This window comes from Mytilus californianus, unplaced genomic scaffold, assembly GCF_021869535.1.
Source record: "Mytilus californianus isolate M0D057914Y unplaced genomic scaffold, xbMytCali1.0.p SCAF_5, whole genome shotgun sequence".
Classification (NCBI taxonomy): domain Eukaryota; kingdom Metazoa; phylum Mollusca; class Bivalvia; order Mytilida; family Mytilidae; genus Mytilus; species Mytilus californianus.
The window spans coordinates 79,878,622-79,906,413 of record NW_026262701.1 but is presented as its reverse complement, the minus strand read 5'-3'; the positions used below and the strand labels follow the sequence as shown (position 1 = coordinate 79,906,413).

At 31.4% G+C, this 27,792-nt stretch overlaps 1 protein-coding gene across 2 annotated transcripts in view; it reads right to left on the bottom strand.

Moving 5' to 3' along the window:
* The window catches only part of LOC127703094 (uncharacterized), a 29,165-nt gene extending 1,764 nt beyond the window's left edge, over window positions 1–27,401 (bottom strand). Inside the window, exons 1-15 of one of the 2 annotated variants that reach the window (XM_052207516.1) lie at window positions 27,324–27,401; window positions 21,415–22,104; window positions 19,482–20,167; window positions 18,623–18,776; window positions 15,967–16,767; window positions 14,700–14,878; window positions 13,763–13,919; window positions 11,392–11,474; window positions 10,964–11,015; window positions 10,586–10,701; window positions 9,833–9,988; window positions 8,930–9,127; window positions 7,522–7,619; window positions 3,283–3,448; window positions 2,028–2,179 (exon numbers count right to left, since the gene is read on the bottom strand). In XM_052207516.1, coding sequence (XP_052063476.1) covers window positions 2,028–2,179; window positions 3,283–3,448; window positions 7,522–7,619; window positions 8,930–9,127; window positions 9,833–9,988; window positions 10,586–10,701; window positions 10,964–11,015; window positions 11,392–11,474; window positions 13,763–13,919; window positions 14,700–14,878; window positions 15,967–16,767; window positions 18,623–18,776; window positions 19,482–20,167; window positions 21,415–22,048 — 3,632 coding nt within the window. In that variant the 5' untranslated portion in view covers window positions 22,049–22,104; window positions 27,324–27,401. The remainder of the gene's footprint in view (window positions 1–2,027; window positions 2,180–3,282; window positions 3,449–7,521; window positions 7,620–8,929; window positions 9,128–9,832; window positions 9,989–10,585; window positions 10,702–10,963; window positions 11,016–11,391; window positions 11,475–13,762; window positions 13,920–14,699; window positions 14,879–15,966; window positions 16,768–18,622; window positions 18,777–19,481; window positions 20,168–21,414; window positions 22,105–27,323) is intronic. The other variant, XM_052207517.1, reaches the window with a different exon arrangement.
* Window positions 27,402–27,792: the final 391 nt, after the last annotated feature.

Here is a 27,792-nt window from a genome sequence, read left to right as displayed (position 1 = left end):
CATAACCGTTCGCTCGCAACAGAAGCAGGATACCAGGATATTATATACGTCTAGTATACGTATATCGCTTCGTGTTATCTGTACGCCTGTATTAGTATGGTAGAAAGGTCGATTGCAGGACAAAAGTATTTTTATATATAAAATATATTCATATAAAATGTTCATTTAAAAGCTTAAATTAGTTTGTGATAAGAGTGGTAACCACAAAATACAAGAGCTACAATTCTACATGGTTTTATGAATATTAAACATAAAATATTGCCATGAACATTTGGAAATGGACTTATAATTTAGGTCATCAAATTTTGGAAATAAAAACTTCGGAATATCTAGACTAAATTCATATTTTTATCGTACTTTAGATTTTGATTAAAATTCATTTTGCATCAAGTATGTTTAAACTGAACAGATGATTAGATAGTCACAGAAGGAGTAAGGATGATTGTATTCGGAATTTATATTATAACTCATAACTGTACAGACTACATAAACAGGCATCCACTGGTCGAGAGAATATTTAAAATTGCTGCCATGGATCGATAAAAGTGCTATAAGATATAAATGTAATTCATTTCTGACAAAGGAAATTTAATCAAAGAAAATATAAACTAATTCTAATGTAAACGTTATTGATATTACAAGTACATGTTATGTGTAATATATAATATATAAAGAAATTTAGCTCCATGTACATATTACATTAAATTATAAAAATACTTTAGTAGCGTTTTACCAATACAAGAATTTATTTTTTAATTAATCTAATCATTCAAAATAGATCGTTTTGTATTCAATAAGGAATGATAAAAGAATTAAAAACAATTTCTTTTCTAGAACAATTGAAGGGCTGTTCACCCTTAAATCAACTAGTTGATTGAAAAATAAAGGCAAAATAGAGTAACATCTTGTTAACAGTAACTTCCGGTGTCTGAAGATAGATTATATTTCTATGTATTTTTTGTGAAATTAGGATATGATTTGCTACTTCCGGTTACAAAATGTCACTTCCAGTTTCAATGATAAAATTTTTATACTGCATTCAATAAAACATGTTTCTGAGTGCTTTCTGAGAAATAAAGGAGATAATAATCTTCCATGAAATTAGTGCAAAATGTCTACATCCGGTTTACAAAAGGTAATTTCCGGATGATATTTTTAAAGGTCATACAACTTTCAACCCAACGCAGAAGACCTTCTGGACTTGTCATGTACCAGGTCATGTCCGCATAGCGGGTCGAATGATCCGTACATGCATCTAAGTTGATGCTGTGAAATTCAGTATTGAGGCAATGAAATTTTGAGATCCTGGCTTTCAGCCATTCATGTTATATACTTATGACGATTTGATGTTTCCTGGATATGCCAATTTCATGTTTTATGATGTCAATGTTAAAAGATCAATCAACATTTTGGTGTCGAAGGTCAAAGCCACAATGAACCTAATCTAACTGACAATTCACTATCCCATAATGCATCTGCACACTTTGTATGATAGAGAATTTACACTGAATACAAATAAATAAAAGAACATTGGCCAAAGAATTTCAACCCAAATGTATTGAAGTTGCGTCATGTCGTAACCAATAATTTGGCAAATGTTTTTCATCGTTTACTGCATCGCTTCGGTTAAAACTGATTTAAGATTTCTGACCAATTTGAAAAATTTGTTGTTGATATCTCTAACGATTATAAAGGAAAAGTGAGAAAAAGAGTAAACGAGGAGAAAAATCGTACAGGAAGAAGTGCTCAGTTATACAGGTTCAATTGTGAAACCGTAATCACTGTACGGTATCAAAAATAAAACAAAAACCAACTCAGATGGCAAAGGAAACAAAATCAAAACGCATTACCATTGCTTTCAACGGAAATTTTGAAAGAACTTATTAACAGGAGTGGTGTGAAGCTCAAAATCAGATTTTTAACGATTTATGTTTTTGTTTTTTTGTATTCATTCATGACCTGCGAATTTTTTTAAATGTATTAGTCAAAAGATGTTATTATGAATTGTATCTACGTTAATGACTTACTCCAGGTTTCTCATAATTTCTTTTAAAATATGATTAGATGTTGGTCTGCGTGTTCTGTCTCTATTCCAACAGAGGTTCATAATATCATATAACCAGTCAGGACACAAATCTGGCTGTGTTGGGACTTCACCACTGTATAGGGTCTTAAGTAACTACAAAATACAGACGGATGATAAGATATAGTAATTAAGAAAACAAATTTCGGTATTATCTGGTATATCGTAGAGTGCATCGTCACATGTAAGACAAGGGGGTGGTTACGCTGTCGCCCCAAATAGGGTTACTCCGTTTGAAGTCCGCGCGGTTTTGTCTGTTGTCTCTCCCTTGTTTTTCTGTTTGTTGTCGACTGTGATATTTTTTATGACATCGGTATACTTTCACCATGTTTCGAACGTTTAAAAATCTTTCTTTGTGGACAATGTTTACTAAACACATTAAAAATGGTTATGTATAAAAGTAAACAATTGTTCATTTTAACGTACTAATACTTTAAATAAACGAATTCATAAAGTTATATGTACAACATTGTTGTAAGATCTTTGAATACTGTCTTCGTATTTACAAAACGAAAACAACACTTAATAAATTTCGTATGTGCGAAGCACTTTGTTAGATTAACCTCCATCAGGAACGATGAAACTTAAATATGTGATAGTCAATGATGTAAATTTATCTAAATACGTGAGCTATATCAGAACAATGCTCCTAAAAAGTAAATCTTTGAGGACTAACAGTTCACCAGATACAAATTAAACTACTTTATGATAGTTTAATATATATAAACGAATATATTTCAACAAAGGGCAACCAAATTTTGATATATTATTTTACTTTTTGTATGGACTTGACTTATTGCAATGATTAAGGTAGACTATTTTGAATGTTTGACTACTAAAGGTGCCGGAGGTGCACTGATTAATATCCAAAGAAAACGTGATCTATTCACCAGTCGAATTCAAATTTTTCACAGGTTTGGAATAAATATGTGTATTCATAGTTTTGTTTAATATATTGTTTGTTCTTCAGACGGTGTCTTCCTTAGCACTGATGAAACAATCTGATTTAATTTAAATCGAGTTTTATTGTTTGTACCATATATTTCTGTTATATAACTGTTTTACGTTAGTTTTTTTAGAGCTGAGCGCCCACAAACATTGACCGTCATAACTCTTCTCTGTTTAATTATATATTTGAAAATAGTTTCATTCAATAAAAGTTCTGTGATATTTGATACCAAAAAAATATATACATTTACCTCAGAAATGGAAACCTTTGCAAACGGTGCACATTCTAAATCGCTAGCCATGTTGTCATGTTGATGAACATCAAGCGCCATGTAAAGTTCATATACTACCATTGCAAACATATAGATATCACCTTCCTTTGAGTATTGGCCATTTTGAAGAACCTCAATTGGTAACCTATTTAAAAAAACATATTTTAAATTCAATTAGATCTTTGGTTTAGGTTTGGCATTAGTTCATGTAATGGTTACAATCACTGAATTTTAATCATAACAAATATATGGTGTTTGTTCAGTTCTAGATTTATTTACCCAGGTACTAATTTCTATCACATATAAAGACAGTAATCTGATGTTCAGTAGTTGTCGTATGTTGATGTGGTTCATAAGTGTTTCTTGTTTCTCGTTTTGTATATAGATTAGACCGTTGTTTTTCCCTTTTAATGGTTTTACACTAGTAATTTTTGGAGCCCTTTATAGCTTGCTGTGCGGTGTGAACCAAGGCTACGTGTTGAAGACCGTACTTTGACCTATAATGGTTTACTTTTATAAATTGTGACTTGGATGGAGAGTTGTCTTATTGGCACTCATACCACATCTTCTTATATCTATGTATATATATGTTACATTAAATAGGTGAAATTAGGAATTACACGTAATTATTAAAATGCACTTACTTAATACAAGTAATTCCTGAAACTGCCAAGCTATTACCAGTAATTACTAATTTCATAATGAATTTTTACACCTATTTAACAACTGTTAAAACAATGTTGTAATATGGTCAGCTGATGAAAAGTTAGGATACTACTGATAAGAAGGTCAGTGAGTACTATTAAAAACTTATCGTCCTAAAATATACCTTGATGTTAAACTGTCTTTATAATAAACATATTTGTTGAAAATAGCCGATGAATAAGAACAAACATTTACAAAGGAGTTGTTCAAATTGTAGAACGAAAAATGTGATAGTCTTAATGCAAAAGGAGAAGATGAACACTATAATTAGCAGATTGAACATTTTGTTTTAAAATTATACAAAAAAAAAGACAAAAACTGATTACAACCTTTTAGTAATGGTTTTCATGACATTTCTGTTGTATTTCTAAAAATTGAACCTATACAAGCTATTCAATAGTTCTGTTTAAAGGCTGCAGTAAGGGGGCAGGAGTTTAATTGGTGCATGCACCCTTTGCTTTGCCGACCCTAAGCCCCTACCATGTCCCTTTCCTGGACCCGTTTGGTCTTTAATCCAGACTTGGGACAGGCCCATGCAATATGCAGCGGGATTAAACTTGTTTTGTCGTCTCCACACCCTCCCCATTTATCTTTGTGATTAATGATGTAAATAAGTACATGATCAGACAAATGACCAATCCCATCTCTGCTCAAAAGATGGATCTTTCTCTAGGAATCAATTCACTTTCTCAGCAATCCATTCGTTGGCTTTGCAAGATGCAAATACCCAGAACGATTTAAGAGTTAGGGAAGTAGTGCGCCTACAGTTAGGGCAGGGATTCGTAAAGTGTGCATGCAAAACAGATTGTGGATGAAAGACATGCAAATGTGTCAAGTATAACGTTTTGTGTAAATCATTCTATGTTAATTGGTGACAATAGAAAAAAATAAGAAGATTCAATTCAATTTTCGGCAATCCATTCGTTGGCTTTGCAAGATGCAAATACCTATTTGCTTATACCTATTTTATTAGAATAATAATAATATTTTGAACCAATCACATGAAGACCGGTTTGTCTGTCTGAGTGCATATTACGAATTGATTGGGTCAATACGGGTTGCCTGTCTGATGTTAAGCTCTATATGCAAGATTTGTGGCGTCATTATGGCTAATCTAACATGGATGGCTGGATGTAATTTAAGGAAGGGTTTCTGCCTGAAAGTTATTAAGTTGTTTTGATGTGTTAAATGTATGAATTGAATATGTCTTTACTTTCTTTTCATTAAATTGTTATTTGTTTTACTGCTTTGAGTATTATTCAAAGTGCCTGCTTTGGAATATACCCCATACACTGTATCCAGAACCACCCCACTCACACAAAGGAGTTGTTCAAATTGTACAACTAAAAATGTGATAGTCGTAATGCCAAAGGAGAAGATAAACACTATAATCAGGAGATTGAAATTAAAAAAAAAAAATTAAACCAAAAAAGACAAAAAATTATTACAATCTTTTACTAACGGTTTTCATGACATTTCTGTTGTATTTCAAAAAAATCAACCTATACAAGCTATTCAATAGTCCTGTTTTGGTCTTTAAATCCAGACCTGGGACAGGCCAATGCAATATCCAGCAGGGTTAAACTAGTTTTGTCGTATCCACACCTTCCCCCATTTATCTTTGTGATTAATGATGTAAATAAGTACATGATTAGACAAATGACCAATTCCATCTCTGCTCAAAGGACGGAATTTTATATGGATCTTTCTCTAGAAATCAATTCACTTTCTCAGCAATCCATTCGTTGGCTTTGCAAGATGCAAATACCCAGGTCGAGTTAAGCGTTAGGGAAGCAGTGCGCCTACAGCTAGGGCAGGGATTCGTAAATTGTGCATGCAAAACAGATTGTGGAGGAAAGACATGCAAATGTGTCAAGTATAACGTTTTGTGTAACTCATTCTATGTTAATTGGTGACAATATAAAAAAAAATTAGAAGATGTGGTATAATTGCCAATGAGACAACTCTCCACAAGAGACCAAAAGACACAGAAATTAACAACTATAGGTCACCGTACGGACTTCAACATTGGCTGAGATCATTTGTGAATTAAACATGGTTGTTGTATGGATTTATATTATATGTCTTGCTTTGTGTAAATAGGCATTCATTCTTTGTTAATTGGTGACAATACACATGATTGGTTGAGATAATTTGTAAATTTATTAATCCTTGTCGTTGCATGGATTTACATCATTGTCTTGCATGTTGCAAATGAATTTCAGTGAGTTTCAAAAATTAAAAAAATAACAATTTTCCAGTTTCAATACACAAACTGTAAATAAAGAACACGCAGTCTTGAAGAACCTTTGATTCCTTAACCCTAAAGTAAGCCCTATAATCCCTACCTTTTACTTTCTTATTTGCTTTCTTGAATTATGTTAAAAATTTGTGAAACAAAAATATCAAGTTAGTAAATAGCTGTAAAAATGACAAAGAAGATCAGTAATTACCTTTAATCACTTAAACAATCAGTAAATACATGTAATTACTAAATTGATTAGTAATAACAGGTATTTACTGAATTGTTTAGTAATAACGTGTAATTAATTTTTTTCACCTATTTACTGTAATTTTACCTATATATATAGGTATGTTATCTATATCACATTTTCTACGGACGCCACGTGTGTTAAAGGATGTACCTACTCTCGTCAAAATTTTGGTTCACTTTTGAATTTTAGTAAGGTACGTGTTGCTCAACTTTCACTAGAACGTTGAATACGTTAAATGTTGTATGGACAATTTTTTTTGTTCGTTCTATTTCCTTCTGACCATAGTGTTGCTTGTCTTTCTTCGACTTAAGATATTTGCATGCCTCATGATTTCTTTTTCTTCTTTTTGATCATTTATTTTAGATACAAGAAAATGGATCTCACGCTTTTCAAATAATTTTAATTGTTGTTGCATACGATATGAATGTCCTGTGCTAGCTCCTTATGCTTTTGATACACCTAAAACCTTTGGTCTTGATCAAGTTTCTTCCGAAACACTTACTGTAAGCACTGATTTTGATTCGTTTTCGGATGTTTTTTTTCTCTTCTTTAAATTATTGCAAGAACAAATTAAAAAAAAAACATATTTTCCATGAAATAAGTGCCAAGACAATGGATGGCACACTTTAAGGAATGACATTTATAGTTGGGGTTGTTTTCTCTATTTCAATGCCTATGTCATTACCTAGAAATTATAAAAAAAAACACAACACTGCTAACATGAAAACAGGAAAACAGATTAAGATAATAAAACAATTATGGAGTCTCATTTTGTTTTTAGAATTATTCAAAACAAGTTGCATCAAGATCCGATGAAAAACCTCTTTCTTTCCTTGGTGTATGTATATATTTTTGATGTTTATTTTCAAGTCTTGATATTTATTTTTGCGTGTTAGTTGTTTATGGCTTGCCATAACATATGATGCAAGAAATAAAACTGTTACCGGAAGTTTTTAGGTGCGAACATTTTGTTATCAGAGCAAATTGAAACTATATATACACGATAGTACGTTCTCACCAGCGTCTCCTGTCCTCTTTTATTTCATCAATAATACAATCATCCAAGACGCCATTTGAATCAAACCACAACATTCGACCAAGTCGTGCCACAGTTATCTGTAATTGTAATTAAACTAGTATAAGGAAAGATATTTTCATAGAAACTGTGCCTTTTCAGTTCTTCAGTTATGTTGTATTATATTTAAACTGTTCAGTCAGCTGTTTACGGCCGTAATAACGAATTTGGTTTATCGTTATCTATTGTATGTTTCATGATTAACTGTAGATTTTAAATCCATTTACCGATTTGATATATTGGTTTCACTAATTCTTACCGATTTATCCTTTCCCTGACCTGTTGATTATTTTTATTTAATCAACATGTGGTTCGTTTGATCTCAGTTCTTCATTCAATTTTGTCAAAATTTGATTATGACGTCAAACTTTCTTTCCTTTTAATTTCCTATTGTGAGTCATGAAAAAAGGCGACCATGCCTGATGACGTCACATAGAAAACACATCTTTTTGCAGATCATTCGAAAAGAAGGATTAAAAATGTCTGTATATCGTCTATTAATCATTAGAGAAACAGATTTCACCACCAAATCAATACGATATGTATCCATTCTCGACAATTAAAATTTAAATATTTGAAACGCTCGGCCAGCTTCGCGTTTTCATTTGAAAATTTAACTGTCTCGAGTGGATAAATATCGTATCACACTTGATGCAGTGGTAGAATCTATACATATATACCATTCTAGAACAACTAATGTCACATATTTAAGTCCTATTTTTGTTAAAAGATCCTATTACCATAACTTTTGGCTTCAATTGTTTTGCTATACCTTTGCAGTCTTCTTTGTGTTTGCTTCGGAAGAAATTTGTTCTCTAGACTTCGATTTTAATTCCCATGTAAAGATGAACTTAAGGACATGTTCTGCTGATATGAACTTTTCTTATCAACAAATAGTTTCTTTCGCTGAATGAAGCCCAACACAACCCACGTCACATTTAACATTACTTTTAAATTCCAGCTGCTTATTGCAACTTTAAAGTGATATGTCCGTCTTTCTTTGTTGATATTTGACTGATATTGATCATAAAGTTTTTTGCATGGCTGAGTTCATGAGAATATTGTGATTTGTTATCTGTAATTGTTTTCAAAACAACACGGCTGGTGATACATTCATAGCAGGAGACGCTTATCATGTCATCGCCCCAGGTTTCGCTCCTTTCGGAGTTCATGCGATTCCCTCAGGTTTCTGGTTTTATTATGTATCTTCTTTATTGATTTATGAGATTTTAATATCAGTAAACTATTGAACTCTGATTTAAGTCAATTGTGGATGGATCGTGTAAAAAAACGCTAATTACCTTTATTATGTACACAACTGTTATCTGCTAATGAAATTTTTAAAGAATACCTCCTTATTTGTGTCCAATACGAAGATATTATCAGCACACAGATCTCTGAGTATCCAGTTACGCTTATGCATTTCACCAATGAATTTAACTATGTTTTGTACTATCTTCAGGTATTCATATTTATTTTCTTCTGGATCACCACAAAAATGTTTGAACGCTAGTTCTAACAGATTTGTACTTTTATGAAGTTTGTATTTCTATAAATGAAACATTGTGAATGAATTATTCAACTGCTTGATTTTGTACAACAATAACATTAATAAGATCCTTAACATGCACGGTAATGATAGTAACAATCTTCCCAAAAGCTAGAATTTACCAATGGAAACAAAGTAAAATAACACAAATACCGAACTCAAAGGAAAATTCAAATTGGAAAGTCCCTTATCAAATGGCAAAATCAAAAGCTCTAACACATCAAACGAATGGAAAACAACTGTTATATTCCTGACTTGGTACAGGCATATACTTATGTAGAACATTCTGAATTGAAACTGGTGTTATAACTAGCTTAACCTCTCACTTGTATGACAGTCGCATAGAATTCCTTTGTAAACGTTTGGATTGCTAGATTAACTACAGGCATTTCCTTATGTAGAAAATGGTGGATTAAACCTGGTTTTTTAGCTAGCTAAACCTCTTATGTCTATTATAGTAAATTTTATAATAACCTAACGCTAAGACATCCTCCTATAACAAATAGCCTTTATGTTTAAATGCCACACATTGCTTTATTACATTTTTGTTCGAATGTTATAATATTGAGCTGCATTGTAGTCCTTTACTTTTCCCTATTTCGTTCCAATGTCTGACAATTCTTAATTAACTCAATGAATTCCTATATTCTCGATTTGTGTATTCATTCTAGACATTTTTATCGTTTTAGTTGGTTTAATACTAACCAGTAAATATTGATTATTCCCAGGTATATTTCTCCTTTCTTCTCTACTAGGAGTGTCTAACATTTGAAGTATCTCTGTACACGTTTGTTTGTCGAGATGGGGTAAGGACTGGACAAAATCTACAGTCACTGGTTCATAAACCGCAATAAAACTGTGCTAAGAAATTAGGAAAACATTTGACACGATATTTAACCAAATATATTGTACATAATTCAAGAATTTGTCAAGTGGTTTATGTAATTTTAAAGCCCTATCTACTTTTACAGGATTGATGTTTTCTAATTCTTTTTTTTATTTCCGAAAAATTTTTAATAAGCATAAAATGTGGTAAGCTCTTTTTTATATTTTTTTTGTATCAATTTATCGTAACGGTATATATTTGATGAACTTTAATACCAATTTTCAAATAAGCACAATTTCATAGGATACATAAAAGAGGGACGAAAGATACCAGAGGGACAGTCAAACTCATAACTATTCATTTTTGGAGAAAGAGTAGACTCCAACTTACAAAGATTAGAGAACAAATGTATTCTTTCGTGATAAACTTAGGAAGTATTGCATTTTATCTAAATTTACACTGTTGCAGTTCGAAAAAGTAGTAATTACTATTATTATTTTAAATTTATTTACTTTTTTTATATTTCATGTCAGTTAACTGATGAAAAGACGCGATTTTTTTTCTAAAGAATAAACTTGTTTCGTCTGTCTATAGTGATATATTCCTTGGTTTCGTTTTGATTTAATACTAACCTTTGCCTGAATGATAGGTTGGTCTGGTGCCTTTATATCGGCTTTTGTAATTTGTAGTTCGTTTAAAATGCGCCTTTGTGACTTTCTTATGTTGAAATATGATTTTCGTATTACATCTGAAAATCAACGAAAAATCAAAGGCAACAATATCAATATCAGCATTATTATTATCAAGTAACAATCTTAAATGTAATTTATGAAAAGAGACATTTAAAAATATTACAATTTCTTAGTCGTGCATTATTTGAACTTCAATACAAATGAAATGTGTTTAAAACATGTATTAAGTTAAATATAAGGCCAACTTAGTCATTTACCAGATCATGTGTCATAGATTATTGTATTCACCAAAATAAAATAAAGGAAGAAGATGCTTACGTCTGTCCTGGGTGTTATTCTGTTTAAGTTGTTCAAATAAGGAAGGCAGACCCTAAAAAACAATTGAAATATAATATTATCTATATATGCAAAAAAAGCCTAATATTGGGTAAAACATATTCTTGTCTTTAATAAAACTTTTGAAAACAAACAGTATATATGTTCTTTATGCCAATATTTTCAGAAGTATTTTTATTCCACAAAAATGCACAAAGACCGAATGATCTTTTATACAAAATAAATAAATCTTTAATTTTGAAATCAGAGAAAGAAATGATACTCGATATAATATGAATATGATATAAAACCAAATTTACTTAAAAAATTTCATTCACTTTATCGAGTATCAGATACTCAACTAATTGAAATATTCATAAATAAATTGAAATTTGAAAACTAAGGTTAGTGCAAGCAAACAGGAAACATACCCTTTCAGGTACATCATGCTGAAGATCTAATTCGGGATATTTTTTGTCTTCCTCAAATATATGCGAGACCAGGTTACGTCGTCCTGAAGTAATATGATAACATAGCTACATCATTAATTCAATCATAAACACACCATAGAAATGCTTAATTTACAATAAGAACACATATGATAACCAATTATCCAGCTATTCGTAAGAGACCAAATGACGTGGATAAAAGCAACTATAGGTCATGTAACGGCCTTTAACAATGAGCAAAACCCATACAGTATAATAAGCTATGAAGGGCCCGACATAACATGTTTTCAAGAGCTCAATCCTCCCTCTAACATAGGACAGTGGTGTAACAGCCTAGAATAAAAACTAACTGTAATTATTAGTGTTAACTGGTTCGGCTCATCAAATCGAAACACAACAACAACAAAATAAAACAACAACTTAAAAAAGACAGATACAAAAGACAGAAAGTACCGATCTAAGAGTACTCTAAGTTACTAAAAGCTTTTTTAACTTAATTAAAATTAACTAATAGTTGGTAAGAACTCATCAAATATACCAGGTTTACGACAGACAAGCGTTCGTCTACATAAGGCTTATCAGTGGCGCTCGATCAACAAAATTGCAAACACAAATTAAATATTACGAAGTTGAAAAGCATTGATAACCAAAATTTTGAAAAATTCCAAATAAGCCTATGGTTATTTTTACCCGGGGATAGAAAAACCTTTTTTTTACAATATTTCAACATTTTATAAAAAGTAAATTTACAGAAAAATTATTATATTAATGATATTTTATTTCATCACAAAAATACTGACAACTGAGCTGATGATACCCTCTGGAATGAAACTCCACCAGAAGTGCCATGGACCCAGTGGTACTAAAAATTCATCTACAAGTTAATAATATAATTACGCTTCTAACTTTTCAAAAAAGAAATTTCGATATAAATACTTTTGCCTTGTCTATTGTGCTTTCTTATGTGCGACTTTTGTTACCGCACTAATGAATTCAAAAAGACAGACCGAGTGGTATGTTGAGAAAACTATTTTAATCCCGTCTAATGAATATGTTCTTCTCTCATGTAGGAGCCTTATCACTGGTTGACTTTTGCCCTATCGCAGAGTTTTTGTAGTTATTTGTTTTTATATTGATAGTAAATCTTTGACACGCTCTGATAAATTTATTCACAACCTATTTATAAAGAAATGATGAAGAGCTTTACATGGTGTTGGCATTCCTAAAAAAATTTAAAAGGTTAAAAAGGAATATCAAAAAAGTGTTAATGAATAGTATTTTGCATCATAAATAAATTCACATAACGATTATTCAGAATGCATCACTCTGAACCTTTACACAGATTTTTAATACCATAAAGGCATCCAATCTTTTATTTTTGTTTCATTCTTTTTTTTTTGTATTGGATATCTATAACCAAGAGAACAAAAACCATAGTAGTAAACAACATACAGTTTTTACCAAAAGAGATCTGAGTTATGCCGCTTTGTCCGACCAATATCACTTTAAACAACTAAAACTGACGAAAAATTGTAAAATCACATAAATATTTAATTATCGTCGACTCAACCCACTTAAGATTGTTAAAACATGATACGATATTTATCCAAAAGAGGGACGAAAGATACCAGAGGGACAGTCAAACTCACAGATCGAAAACAAACTGACAACGCCATGGCCCAAAATAAAAAGACAAACAGACAAATAATAGTACAGATGACACAAAATAGAAAACTAAAGACTAAGCAACACGAACGCCACCAAAAACTGGGGATGATCTCAGGTGCTCCGGAAGGGTAAGCGGATCCTGCTCCACATGTGGCACCCGTCGTGTTGCTTATGTTATTACAAATCCGGTAAACGGTGCTTCTCTTTGGGAGCTCCAAAGGAAAACTCTACAAGTGAACCAAACACACGTGCATCGATAAAAATGTTAGATACAATTTCTTTTGGATTGCCTACATATTGAAAATACAAATATCTATTGCTTAAGATCGTATTTTGACCTCTTAGATGGCTTTTAAATTTTTTGTGTTGTTCAGATGCTATCTCATTGCCGGATACCAGATATATCCTTTTATTTGTTTGACAAAAGATTAAGGTTCTATCCATATTACAAATTAACTGAATGAAGAATGAGATGAGAGTTGATTGACGAACAAAAACATACTCTCCAAAAACGTTGCTGCTTGAAGTACAACTCAAAGAATTATGCTGTATTTTTAGACGACAACACTTAGTAAATCAAAATTACGCTTTGCTTCTTATCTGTTATGCAATTGCTTTGAAGCAATTGAATGGCACTTAATGTCATTGTTAACAAATACTTTACCAAACTTCTGATGTATGTTACCTCCGTTAAGAGTAATAAGTATACTGTTAAGTAATTTTCCTATCCTACATATATCTATACGGTCCTCTGATTTCGTCATGCAACATCCTATTATGATATCATGTATGTCTTTTGGAATGCATGGCCATTTCTGTGGCTTTAAATCTTGAAAAACAATCTAAAATAGAGTAAAAACTCCTCAAAGATACAAGACTTTGAAATTTGTACGCCAGACGCTCTTTTTGTCTATATAAGACTCAACAGTGACGCCCGAATCAAAACCGTAAGAAGGCCAAACTAAATTTGAAGTTGAAGAGTATTTACACCCGATTATTCAGAAAATATGTACCAAATAAGACTAAGGCAATCTCTATATGGGGGAGGGGGTGGGGGGTGGTAGAAAAAACATCACTGAAATTATTGGAGATAAGCTTTTTTTTTACTGTCAATTTTTAATTGATGAAATTGTGCTTCGATTTTGTTGTTTAAGCATCTGAAGTTTATTCTTACATATTTGATTAAAAAATTTGCCGATTGAACTTATTATATGTTATATTTGTGAAGTATATATATATTTTTTTTTTTTGTCTAAATTAACGAAACTTATTGTTGCTTGTTGGAAATGTTGATGTCTTCAATAAAAAATGTTTTAGAATGGTTTTGTATGATTAACTGTAACAACTGGTTGACCTGAATTTTCAAAGGATTTTGTCTGCACACTTATTATTGATGCAGCAGCAGCAGTGAGTTAATTAATAATTTTCATAAATTCGACATTGATGGGAGTTGAAGGGTTTTTGGTGCAGTTTCGTTTTTCGCAGAAAGTAATTTGAAAGTGTAACATTCGTATTTTTATATTTTATGGCAATTTCTGTTTGCCACCATTCTATTGTTTTATCAGATTTATACGGCGAGAAATATCAACCGTGTCATTTATGTTGTTCTTGAAGCTACTCACATATTCTAACAGCTGTTCAGTTGGAGTTCCGTACACTTCAGTGTAAGGATGACAACCATGGGTAAATACTTCATAAATAAACTGGCCTATCATCCATGTGTCTGTTTTAGTATCATAGTGGTCCTCTAAAATACTTTCGGGAGCTGACCATAAAACAGGAATCTGAGTGTTTTCTAAATCTGTATATAAAAAGAAAATTTCATGTATACCGATTATTAGTTTCTTATAGAATACATTTGCGGTGGTTAATAAAGTAAAAGCGAAATTTCTCTTACTACAAGTTACACATGTTACAGGAGAATTGGAATTGTAGAATGTAGTAGTACCAGATTACCTGAAATTATTGAGTTTAAGCGAATTTTACTTCATATTCACAGAATTTACATTAGTGGTAGGAATATGAAAATAACACTTTTTAAATATTGTCCGTTCAATATGAAATGTTACTTATAAAATGTTTTCATCTCTGAGCAAATTTGAACCGGACTGCACTTCCTTGTTAGGTCTATTTGATTTTCATTTATTCATGTGTTAACAAATTGAAATCAAAATGATTTTAATATTCAACATGATAGGGATCTTTGTTACTTTAATACTATATACTCTAACAAAGTGGACATCTACAAAATGCCATTATGTTTATATCAAATTACCTGAAGTGGACGGAAATCGGGACGAAACAGATGTCAGACGTACGGATTTTTTTTAACGAAAAGACCTTGGATTTTGACATCGTTCAGATCAAATAGCATGGCATCAGTTTTGAATAACATTCATAATGGCAGAACCAATACAGCTCCGCAATTTCATACTCTATATTAGATATATCTTTGTATATAAGTACCTGGTATGAATATGCGTAACGTCGCACTATTCCATAATATTCCATTGTTGGGAGAATTTAGCATTCAAAAGTGCAAACAAAACGCATTTGCAAATAAACACGCTGAAAGTTTATGCCTGTTAGAGTAGAAATACTAATGCGAGAACAAGTTTGCGCTAAGTGGTTATCTGACAATTCGACCAAGTCCTTCGTTTGGTACTTTAGGTACGTGAATATAAAAATATCGTAACATTTGTTAATTCTATGCAAAATCGTTTGTTGAATTTTCTGAGAATTCTATCCCTTTAAATTTGTTCAGTATTTGAACATTGTTTTTTTTAAGTCTAAAGTGAACAGACAAAACAATATTAGAATGAAATCGCCTACTGTTGTAAGGGAAACTCATTAAAACTGTATAATTACAAAATTATATATAAGAATAACCTGATATAAATCCAGTATTGTTTCCTAAAACCTTTGAAACGCTGAAATCGTGCAAAACAACATTATTTTTCCTCAGGCTATAGGCAAATGTTGTCACGTTTCGATGGATGACTGCCTTGTTGTGGAGATACCCTACCGCATCTACAGCATCTGCCACCATTGTGGTTAATTCTCTGTAGGAAATCCATTTGAAGACTTTTCTTGCATCTAACAGATGTGCGTTTAAGTCATAATCTATTGACTGGTCTGTTATATAAAATATTGGTAGAGGTCTACATTGAAACGCAATCAGTTGAATCAAATTATGATGAACCTTTTCATCTTGTAGATGTCTCAGGATATCCAGGGTATTCAAATGCTTTCTGGTTTCACCCTTGTTCGCTTTATGTTTATAATCTGCCATGCTCCCTTCACTTATACAATGAAGAGTAGGAATCAGAGCATGCATAACAACATTTTTTTCTTCAGATACTGTCCCTGCAAACGTTACCCATGACGGTTCTAATCCTACATTGGCTGACTGATGAATAACTCCGTCTATTTTAAAGTTAATTACAGATAACTGGTGGACAATATTTTTGCTGACCTTTTCTCTTATATCTTTGGACATGTGATTATTCTTTGAAAACAAATACACAATATTCTGTACAATGTCTTTAGATTCTTTGAAGAGTAGTGGTTCAGTGAGATTGAGAATATGAAGTCTGTCCATTTGACTGATCTTTGTAGTATCGATGAATAAATTTGAAATCCTACACAACTTCATCTGATATTCGGCCGTTGTTCTTGGCAAGTGTGAACCTGTATATTAGGAACATATGATTAATTACTTGTACCAAAACGTATCGTTTGTGAGTAAAAACAATATATTGTCTTGATTTGGTTATATCTTTTAATATCTTCTTTCAAACTGTATAGCCAATACATATATGCCAAAAACATTTTTTTTTAAATATTAACTACAAATTTATATTGTCTTTAATAAATATAAATTTTGACATGAACTCTACTGTCATTACTGCTATTAAACAAAATTTCACATCACCAATTTTAAAAATGCTGTTGTATTTTTAAAGCAGAAGTGGCAAATCAGAAATGTTTAAGGAATGTACTGTATATTTTGTTATGTAGATTACATTTTGTGTTTGCAACTAAGGGCTACATTTTTTTTCCATTTTTGTATAAAGACAAAGCCTTGAAATGTCAAAGATGCTGTTTCAGTAACATGAGCTTATGAAGAGTTCACAGGATTGTTTTTTTTTTAGATAAAGAAAAAATATCAGCATTTTGCCTTTTAAATGAAAAGCTCATGCAAAAGGCAAACATTAACTAAAAAAGGCATTGTTTGTTTGGAGTTTTGAAGTCAAAATCTCTAAAGCACACTAAAAGATCTAATTTCCTTTTTTATTCATGCACAATGAACATGTTTCGGTTCCTTTGACATTGTATCTACGAAAAGTGATAAAATAAGATAGAAGAAATGTTACTGGTTGTGAATGAAGATATTGTTATAAAGTTATATATCGTTTAGTTTTTTCACTCGTGATTTCGTTATACCAACAAAATGCACTAAAATGTTTACCCAACGAATATCAATATATCCACACCAACAAATAATTATAAATACAGTAAACATCATTCAATCGTCAACTCTAATATAACAAAGCATGCATGCCCAAAACAAACAGAATTATAAAATAATTGTTATATATTTACCTTTCTTGGGGAACTGCGTGCATGAATATTCAAAATAAATTAAATGGTAGTAAACTATTTCAATTGAAACAGTATGATACTAGTATGTTTTGGATTATAATATTAATCAAATCAAAGAATATTTTTTCGAATATTTCATCTAAATCAAAATGATAACAATCAGAGTCAGACCTTATTATACCCTTAATATCTTATGAATGCAAATATTCAGTTATTCATCATTCTGAACTCTTCATCTTGAAAAAAGTAAAATAACAAAAATACCGAACTCCAAGGGAAATTCAAAACGGAAAGTCCTTTATAAAATGGCAAAATCAAAAGCCCAAACACATCTAACGAATGGAAAACAACTGTCATATTCCTGACTTGGTACAGGCATTTCCTTATGTAGAAAATAAAATAAAAAATAATATTCCTATACAACAAATGTACAATTTTCGACGTTTCCTTGATTCGGTATCGCAGCTCTTTTCAAATGATCTTGCTGATTTCTGAACTCTGATGGATAGTTGCCTAATTGGCAATCATACCACATCTCCTTACTTTTATATTGCTTGTAAACCTACTACAAATATTCCTTCATTCACCAATCGTAATTTTCAAAAGGTAGACAAATTCTGGCAATGATACTAGCATTTTGTTTTAATCACACACATTATTAATATTGCACTAAATTGTAGAGAAAATTATCATCATTAAATTGAGACCATTTTGTCTTTAAGACCATAATTATATAAATGAAGATCAGACGTGTCTAAAGATGCCAACAAATTTTCAGAACATCTAAAATACTAATAAACATTGTTTGCTATGAGTATTTTTTTACAGGTAAAATCTCTAATTCAAAACAGTATGTCACGTTTTAATAAGTAAATCATTGGGTGTGAATGTTTTTCTTTGAAATTTATTTATACCTATAATATAAGGATTATTCTTTTACCTTTGCATAAACGTTGTACAACACCTTTCGTTATCAACAACAGCTGAGGAAATATAGTCTGCATAGATTTCGATTTCTTTGAAACTTTGTCAAGCAAAATGACTGCCAAATCTGACAAGAAAGCAACAATCTGCAGCTCAGACTTCAACATAATCTTAAAAACAGACGAATATATTTATATTCTAATTAATTTTTATATCTACAAAAATGTATCACTGGCAACCAAAATCTGTAAAGGTCATTTTGATCTAAACAGGACCTAAAAGACTGAACAATAAATTAGTATTTCATCTTCAGTCTTTCAGTCAATTTTCAGACTTATCTACTGCGGTGAATTCAGTTTTGTTCAGACAATTCTCTCGCTTGCAGTCAATAAGATATGTTCATTCTATTTTAAACGGTGTTACGTGTACACATGAACATCATACTGAATTGTTTGAAAAGCTACTGAGCAGTACGGAATTGACTGCAATCGATTTATCTGAACAGTATTGAAATTCTCGCCGTCAAAAATTGTTTGAAAGACTGATCGTGACTATATAATGTCTTGACTTTTAGGATGATCGATGTTAAGATTAAAATGACCTGTTAAAACTAAATTCATTTACCATTAGATGTTACTATGCAGCATTTGCAATCAATTGAATTAATATTTCCTATTCTTAACATTGCCTATTTCGTTCATGCATGTATATTAATTATTACGTCATTGATCTTATTTAACAACATGACAACTGTCTACTTTAATTTTCTCGATTCCTATATATTCAGTTATAACATGTGCAGTTGCTTAATTAATGTAAATTGATTAGTTGATAATTGCTACAGTATTTACCAATAGTTACAATACAAATTTTACCTGATTAATAACAACCATAAGTAAGGAGTACTGCTCCAAGTATGTCATTGATTTAGCGAATTTCTTTTTCAGTTCATCACGGTTGCTTTCGTTCATCAAAGCATCTTTGAAGTTCCCCATTTGTAGTGGGCTTGGATTCATGCCTATACATTTCAAGTTATCCAGCAGTTTTTGGAGGGAGAGTAGCAAATATTGACACTGACTTGAACTTGCTGACAAAGTGTTGTCTAAAATAATTTTATTCACGACAGGCAATGAATTTTCGGTAAATATTTGTATATCTGGAACTAAATTTGACTGTGATAAACCATTAACACAAGATGACAGATACAAAACAGCTGTCGTATCTAAGGTTAACGGTAAGAGACTAACCATAGCGAATTGATTTGCGGACCATTTTCGACATAGTTCAAATAAATGTATCGTTCCCTTCAACATTTCGGTACCTCTGTTACATCGACTGCATAAATTTGTTTGTAACTGATATGAATCAATTGCACTGAAAACACTCGTCTGAATCCTGCGATCATCGATATCTAAAAGATTTATCATCCCAAGGAAATCACCGTTTCTGATTAGTTCTTTGATAGTACTGGACAGAATTTGTTTGGAAAGATCTTCTCGTCCTTCCTCTGTTGCACCATTGAAGCGTCGTTTTATTTCGTTTACTGATGAAACTACTGAAACTAAACCACAAAGTACCAATATATTTTTTTTCTATTTTGTGTGGTTTTTTTGTTTTTTTCTTGTTTTTTGTCGGGTGGATTTAGTATACAAAATGAAGGAAAGCCCGTCACTTATAAAGTCTAAATCAACCTAAGGTCATGTTCTCGGGTGAAATTTATGTCAAAGCAAATTAGACATCAACTTCAGTAAAAGTTTCTAAAAATATCTTAATAACAACGAATTTTATAAACCTTGGATGATACTAAGTAAGTTGTGAAGCTGAAATCAAGGATAAAGGTTAGAATATTATTCATTGGGATATAAACACAGCTAATTAGAAAGACGTCATCAAATTTAATACGCAATGTTAATGATCATTTAAAAGACAGGATGACTACGAATACTTATTTCTAGGTCGGAGATTGGAGGCAAAAAATAAGTAAAAGGTACAAATCAAAACATTACCTACGCAATTAAATTGAATTCTTAACCGATATTGATAAAACTTTTTTTATTTTAAACACTACATTTCCATTTCAGAGGCAAAGAGCAAATATCAATTTGAGGTCGTGGATCAAGCACAAACCCGCCTTTTAAATTACAATAAAAAAAACTATTTTTTAAATCTTGGTATTAATTTTTAATCACAATGAAAGAACGTAGATTTTTTTAAGGGTTGAAAATACAGGCAAAATATGCAGAAGTATATTATTAAACAAAGTAGGTACAATGCTTTGTGAAGTTTCTGTTATGTCAGTTGCAAGGGTCATATGGAAATCCGTCTGGAATATCTGTCACGTTTGCTTAATTCAAGGCCTTAACTTAATTTCTCTGAAGATCTTGCATCATTTTGTGCATTCAAGGTTAAACATGTGTTTCTTATTCGATGATATTTATCATGGTTTTCGTAATTTCTGGATGCTTTGACTTTCGCTGTTTTAACCAGATCTGCTCGGCCACCATTTTTTCCAATCATTTTAAATATATAATAATAATAAAATGTTAAAACAGTTATTGCATTCATTCTATAATTAAGGATAAATTGGTGGAAGATATTTCCTTAAAAATGTGTGTCCTTGAAAGTGAAAAAAAAATATTCTTGTTGTAAAATTCATTCATAACTCAATCAGATTCGAGGAAATTGATTAGAACGTGTATTGACCTTTGTTTTTATTTAACATTGTATTGTTCGGTTTGTGTCTTTTTGACGTTTACCGCACAATGTTGCCCTTCATTGTAAGAAATAGATAAATATATAAATAAAAACCTTTAGGTATACACGATGAGCGTAGCACATGTGTTCCTCTGTTTCCTGTATCGCTAGTATCAAATGTATCTGCATGAATAAAACCACTGGGAACAATATTGGTTGTAAACTGGAATTTATCTAGAGTAGGTGATGTGTCTAGTTCTTTTACTTTTGTCTGTTCAGTATATGGCTTTTTCATTCTTTGTGGAATTGAAGGAGGGTCCGTCAGCTGGTCTAGAGATGGGTACCTATCTTGGTCTGTCATATCCACTATTTGTTGAATGTGTTGTATTATTTTGTCGCTGTCAAACGCTGAAAAACGTGTGAAATCCTTCAAGTTTCGTAGACGATCTGTTGACCTTGCTATAATGATAACTTTACTACGAAATGATTTTAGATCTTGCTTGAGTATTCTCTCCAGAGATGATTTCACATGATTACAGTAAAACACCAAAACAAACTTTGAATCTTTAACAATACTAAGTAAGGCTACAGAGTACCCGGGTTCACGTGGGTTTATTTCATAATTAGTTGTTGTTAAACCAACGGTTTCCAGCTGTTTTCTAACAGGTACTGCATGAAGACAAGTCTCGTTGTTAGAACATTTAACGATAGTACCGTCGTGAGATGGCAAGACAAAGTTTTCCGCCATAACGATTTAAAGATCGTTGGTTGTCTTGATACTTGAATTCTCCTCGGTGTCAATATCTAATAAAACAAAGGGAAAAACCCATCAGCAATCATGTTAAATTTAACATAAAAATACATTCTTGGTCTCTATGGATATTTTATATCTTTATTTTGTAAACGGAAATGTAGCAATAAAGAAAATGGAAATAAAATATATATTACAACAAACTAATAATTTGTATTTAAAAGCATCATTTTCATATTACTTGGCGCAAACCCAACCTCATTTCTATTCAATCAATGGACAGATTTTTAAAGCCTCAAGGTATACATGACGAGGTAAAACAAGTGATTTCCGAATTCTTATATCACTACCATCTATTTTTAGCTCACCTGGCCCAAGTGTTCTTTACAAATAACAATTTAACAATAAAAATAAAAAACATTGATCGCCGATCAATTGAACTACAAGCAATGTGATCTTGCTGGAATATGATTCTATATTGTACTGAATAGAATAATAAGTACTATGGAAGTGATTAGTGATGCAGAAATTGCTGACCTATACAGAGGCTTGAAATCACTGGTGAAGTTCATGAAACAAAATTGTTAGATTTCTGTAAACTGTTTTATGGATTTGTTGTACCCTTTTATGACAAGGTCGCCGCTAATTTGTACTCAGAACTTATAAAAATGAATTAAAAGTAGAAAAAAGAAAAATCATTTCAGGTGCTTCCTTCCAAAAAAAATCATTTCGTATTGTCAAAGCCAAAATAGGATAACAAGAAACGCGGTGTACACAGTAATGGAACAAATTTGATTGCATGTTTGACAAATTGGTTGTATAAATGTGCAGGCTCCGCCTTTTTTTCTTGAATTTGGGAATATCATCCTCATCCAAATCCAATCTGCTTGATTGTTGGATATTTCCGACAGAGATTGTCTGACCCCTACTGCTTTAGGGGTCAGCTAATCTCCCTTTTTCTGCTATAGGTTTAATTGGAAATATCCAACAATCAACCAGGTTGGAAATGGATGAGGACACATTTCCTATGTTACTTTCCATTATGAACAACTAGGATACATGTAAACTTAGTAGATTGTTCTTCTCTCGGTAAATAAATCAAAAAATTAAAACGTAAATATCGCCTTTAAATGCAGTCTGTTCGTAACAAACACAGATCAGAATAAGCTCAGGAAATTGTTTTACCATATTCTCTACAAAGGATAAAAATAGTCCTTGATAGGAATAAAAAATTAGTTGGAGTAAGTATTCAAAAGCTTTATATTGTCATGTTCAAATTACGTCCTTGTTATGTATATGTCTGTTTAACTTTTGACATGATGTCTCTGTTGTCTTCTAAAGTAATACCTATTGTCTTATGTATTTAGCCAATGTTATGTAGTAGAGAATTGATAAGAAGTAGTGGATTCGTAAACGATAATCAACGAGCGACTTTAGTTTTGAAAAGTTAAAAAATTTTAATTACCAAAATTTAGAACCTTCAAAATTTATATATATAATATTTAGCAACATGTTTTGGTTAATTGAAGACTCACACCGTTAAGCCGTTCTAAGTCAAAAAAATATTGATAAGGTAGATGCCATAAATCTGCCATTTCATAATGCTCAAATTCATGTTGCTTTCCTAAAGTATTAAAATTACGATTGTGCTTACGATTTAAATTGAACAATTATATTCAAATCTGTTTAAACTGTTTCCGTTTCATTAAGTTACGATTATTTTAACGTTATAATTTCATTTGGCATATATCGTTCACCATAGGCGGATCCAGGGGGGGCCCTGGGGGGCCCAGCCCCCCCCCCCCCCCCCCCCTTTCGTGGGAAAAATTTGGTTGATTATATAGGGAATCACAGAAACATGACTGGAGCGGGCCCCCCCTTATGAAAAGTTCTGGACCCGCCACTGTTCACCGGTAAATAAACTAGTTTTATCTGAGGTACGCATTCTGAATCCCCATCAGAATTGCTCTTGCTACGGATGAACAATGAATAATTATCTTGATTTCATAAACTTACCATCAAGCTGTTCATAGCTGTGATCGTCTAGTCGTTGGTAACGAATGTCATAACGGTGATATTAACAGTGCAAAGTTCGAACCTTGTATCCGGAATGAAATTTTTTCATTGTGTAATTTTTTTCTCGATAAAAATAGTTTTAATCTTAGAGGTATTATATACTTCATTTTCATGTAAAGGCGATGATTTTGTTTCTGGTTTTACAGTCAAAGAAGTAGTTTTACGGTCGTAGCTTATATATCACACTTTACTCAAATTAGAGTCCGTTCAATGTTGACGTGATATAAATAAATTTGAAAAGAGCATGAACAAATCCAGACATAGTATATATATTTTGTTAAGTCACAAAAGCGAATTATCTCTGAAATAGAATACAGTTTATTGACATATATTGACAGTTGTGCGCTTTAAGAGTGTTATTTAAATAATGATTTATGTGAGCACTCGTGGTATAGTGGTATCATGCATAGACTGAAGACTCTACTGATTATGAAGAAAATACGCGCGAGTTCGAACCCTTCAAATGCCACTCGTTTTTGAGAGGATAAAAAATCGTAAGTTAAAAGTTATAAAATAAGTTATCTTAAGTTAACGAAGTAGTCAGTGGATTCTTGAAAAATAATCCACTGTAAGAACAATAGAATGACGTCAGAGAAATGGGTTAAATCATTGAGAATTTTATAGTGTTCATAACGTATTTGTCATGGTACATTCCTAAATAAGTTTCCTAAGTCTCATAATTAATATATATAGATAAAGATATATCTTATTAGTATAATGTATAATTTATATAATAAAAGATGTGTACGTCTTTTAAGGAAGATGTATGTCGCCTACCGTACCCAAAAAGTATAAGGTAAAATGATGATTCAATGATTAGGTTTTGGAATCATAAAAAATCACATTAAATCAAAAATTCTTTATGTGTCTGTCCCAAGTCAGAAGCCTGTAGTTCAGTGATTGTCGTTGGTTTATGTCTGTCATATTTGTTCTTCGTAAATTGTTTTGTTATAAATTAGGCCATTAGTTTTCTCAATTGAATTGTTTCATATTTTTCATGTCGGGGCCTTTTAAAGCCGACTATTCGGTATGGGTTTTTCTCATTGTTGAAGGTCGTACAGTTGCCTTTAATTGCTTATATTTACTTCATTAGAACTTTGGTGGATAGATGTCATATTGGCAATCATACCGCATCTCCTTATTTTTATATCAAAATATCAGTTTTCATAAATTTTGACACCAGGAATTAATTCAGGATGTGTGTTCGATATATATCAAGTTTGAATAAAAACAAAGCAGTACATAAGAGAGGCGAAATATACCAAAGGGATAATCAAAGTCATAAATCGAAAACAAACTGACAATGCCATGGCATGTATGTATTTTGGTTGGTATTTTTGTTAATTGTTGACAATCAATATTTTTTTACACCTCAAGGAAATCATTTTCGAGTGGCTAATTATATCTACAAATCCATTTTCATCGATATCATAGAAAGACTGATGTTTTTTTTCAAAATTTATCATTTTTTTCACAAAAACTAAGTTTTTACCATGATACTGATATCAGAGATAAATTTGGCAGGCATACAATATCAATCAATTATGTTTTGGATAAAAACACAAAAAGATTGTTTTCAAAATTAGCAAAGAAATATGATGTGTCATTCAGAACACTCAGAAGTGGAGACGTTAGGGAAATTACCAAGATATCAATTTAAAATAAGAAAAGATCATGTTTAAATTATCTTTTTAAATGCTCGAGTAATTATGTTATATATTTTATGATAGTAGAAATGTAAATATTTAAATGTCAATAAAAATGTGATATTGCAACGAAAATTTAAATAGTGTTATACGTTTATCTGGATAGGCCCTTTTCGCATGTATGATTCTGAATTTCATCAGGGATAATATTACTAATGTCGGTTTTTGGTTTATTCAATATTGATAAAACTTTATTAGGTTTTTCTATATGATTGGATTTTGAATAAAACCACGTATTCACCTGATGAAGTATATTCACCGCGCAAAACTAAAAATAGCTTAATATCTTAAAGCTGCAAAACTTTTTTGCATTCTTTTAGTTCACTATAGGGTTGAAATGCAAATTGTTCTTACGAATTAAAATAGGCGTTAAATTTTTACATTCATTTTTACCTTGCTAATGATAATTCATTCATTTCGTGCCATTGCATTTGTATAGATTAAATATTTCTTCAGATCATGTGTATATCATGTTATATTAACTTCCTGGTACAAGAATTAGGACGAGTACTTGTACATTCTATGATTATTATTATTCTTATTATTATTATGTATTATCATAATAGTAATTTTTATTATGATTATTATTATTATGTATTATCATAATAGTAATTTTTATTATGATTATTATTATTATTATAACTATTATGATTATTATTATTATTAGTATTGATGTGTTTGTTGTACCTTTCAAATATGAGAAAAATAATTCATTTATATATCCAAAATTTTATCTGTTGAAGTCCAGGATGAATCATTTGTTTTAATTTTCAACATAAAGTGCTGGTATTCGTTTGGAAGAAGATTGTTAAAAATATTTGTTTGATGTGAAACTCAAAATCATTTTTTGGGGAGGGCGGGGACCGGGGTAGAGGGGTGTAGGGTAAACTGTAATGAATTTGGGTTTTTTATTATGGGTAACACATTTGTAAAATAAAGAACAACTTGTATAACTGATATCTTTAAGCTACGTCTTATTGATAATCCTTTCCCATATTTGAAAAAGGGCATCACTAACACATGGAATCTTCCTGACATATATATGGTATTAAAACATAATGAGACAATATGGGGGCGAAAAGTAAAATAACTAAAATACCAAACTCCAAGGAAAATTCAAAATAGAAAGTCCCTTATCAAATGACAAAATCAAAAGCTCAAGCACATCGATCAAACGAATGGAAAACAACTGTCATATTCCTGACTTGGTACAGGCATATACTTATGTAGAAAATTCTGAATTAAACCTGGTGTTATAACTAGCTTAACCTCTCACTTGTATGACAGTTGCATAGAATTCCTTTGTAAACGTTTGGATTGCTAGATTAACTATTCACGATTTGTTTGTTTGTTTGTTTGTTTGTTTGTCTATTCTTTGTTTCTTTCTTTTTTCATTCTGTCTTTCTTTCATTCTTTCGTATTTTAGTGAACTTGCTATAAGACAAAACTGTTGATAATTATATACTATGTAGTACATAAAGCAGACTTACCTTTATCCGTGTAAATAGGAACACGTCGTCCAAAATTTTACCTTTCGGTTTATCCGAAAATTTAAAAATAAATTGGGGGATTTTCACTTTGGATACCTGTGTTATCTATTTATTTAAACTTTTACTGCACACTCCACATCTTCTTTTGTTAACAAATATGTGTAAGCTTGATATTAATATCATCGTTTGAAAGTAAATACTGCTTAAGAAAGATTAACGTGTAGACGTGATAACGCATCAAGACTACAGTATTCCGAATTTATGTGTAATAAGATTAAATAAGGTACAACCTATTATCACTTACACTTATGCATTACATTAGATATACTGTTCATCGGGTGTATATAAGCTATGTAAGGCAATGTAGTAGGAAGAACATATGTTCGTAGAATTGTTAAAGTTTTAATATGCAGGTTCTATTAGAGATTTCCAATAAAATGACATACGTACGTAACTCGACGTACGGACC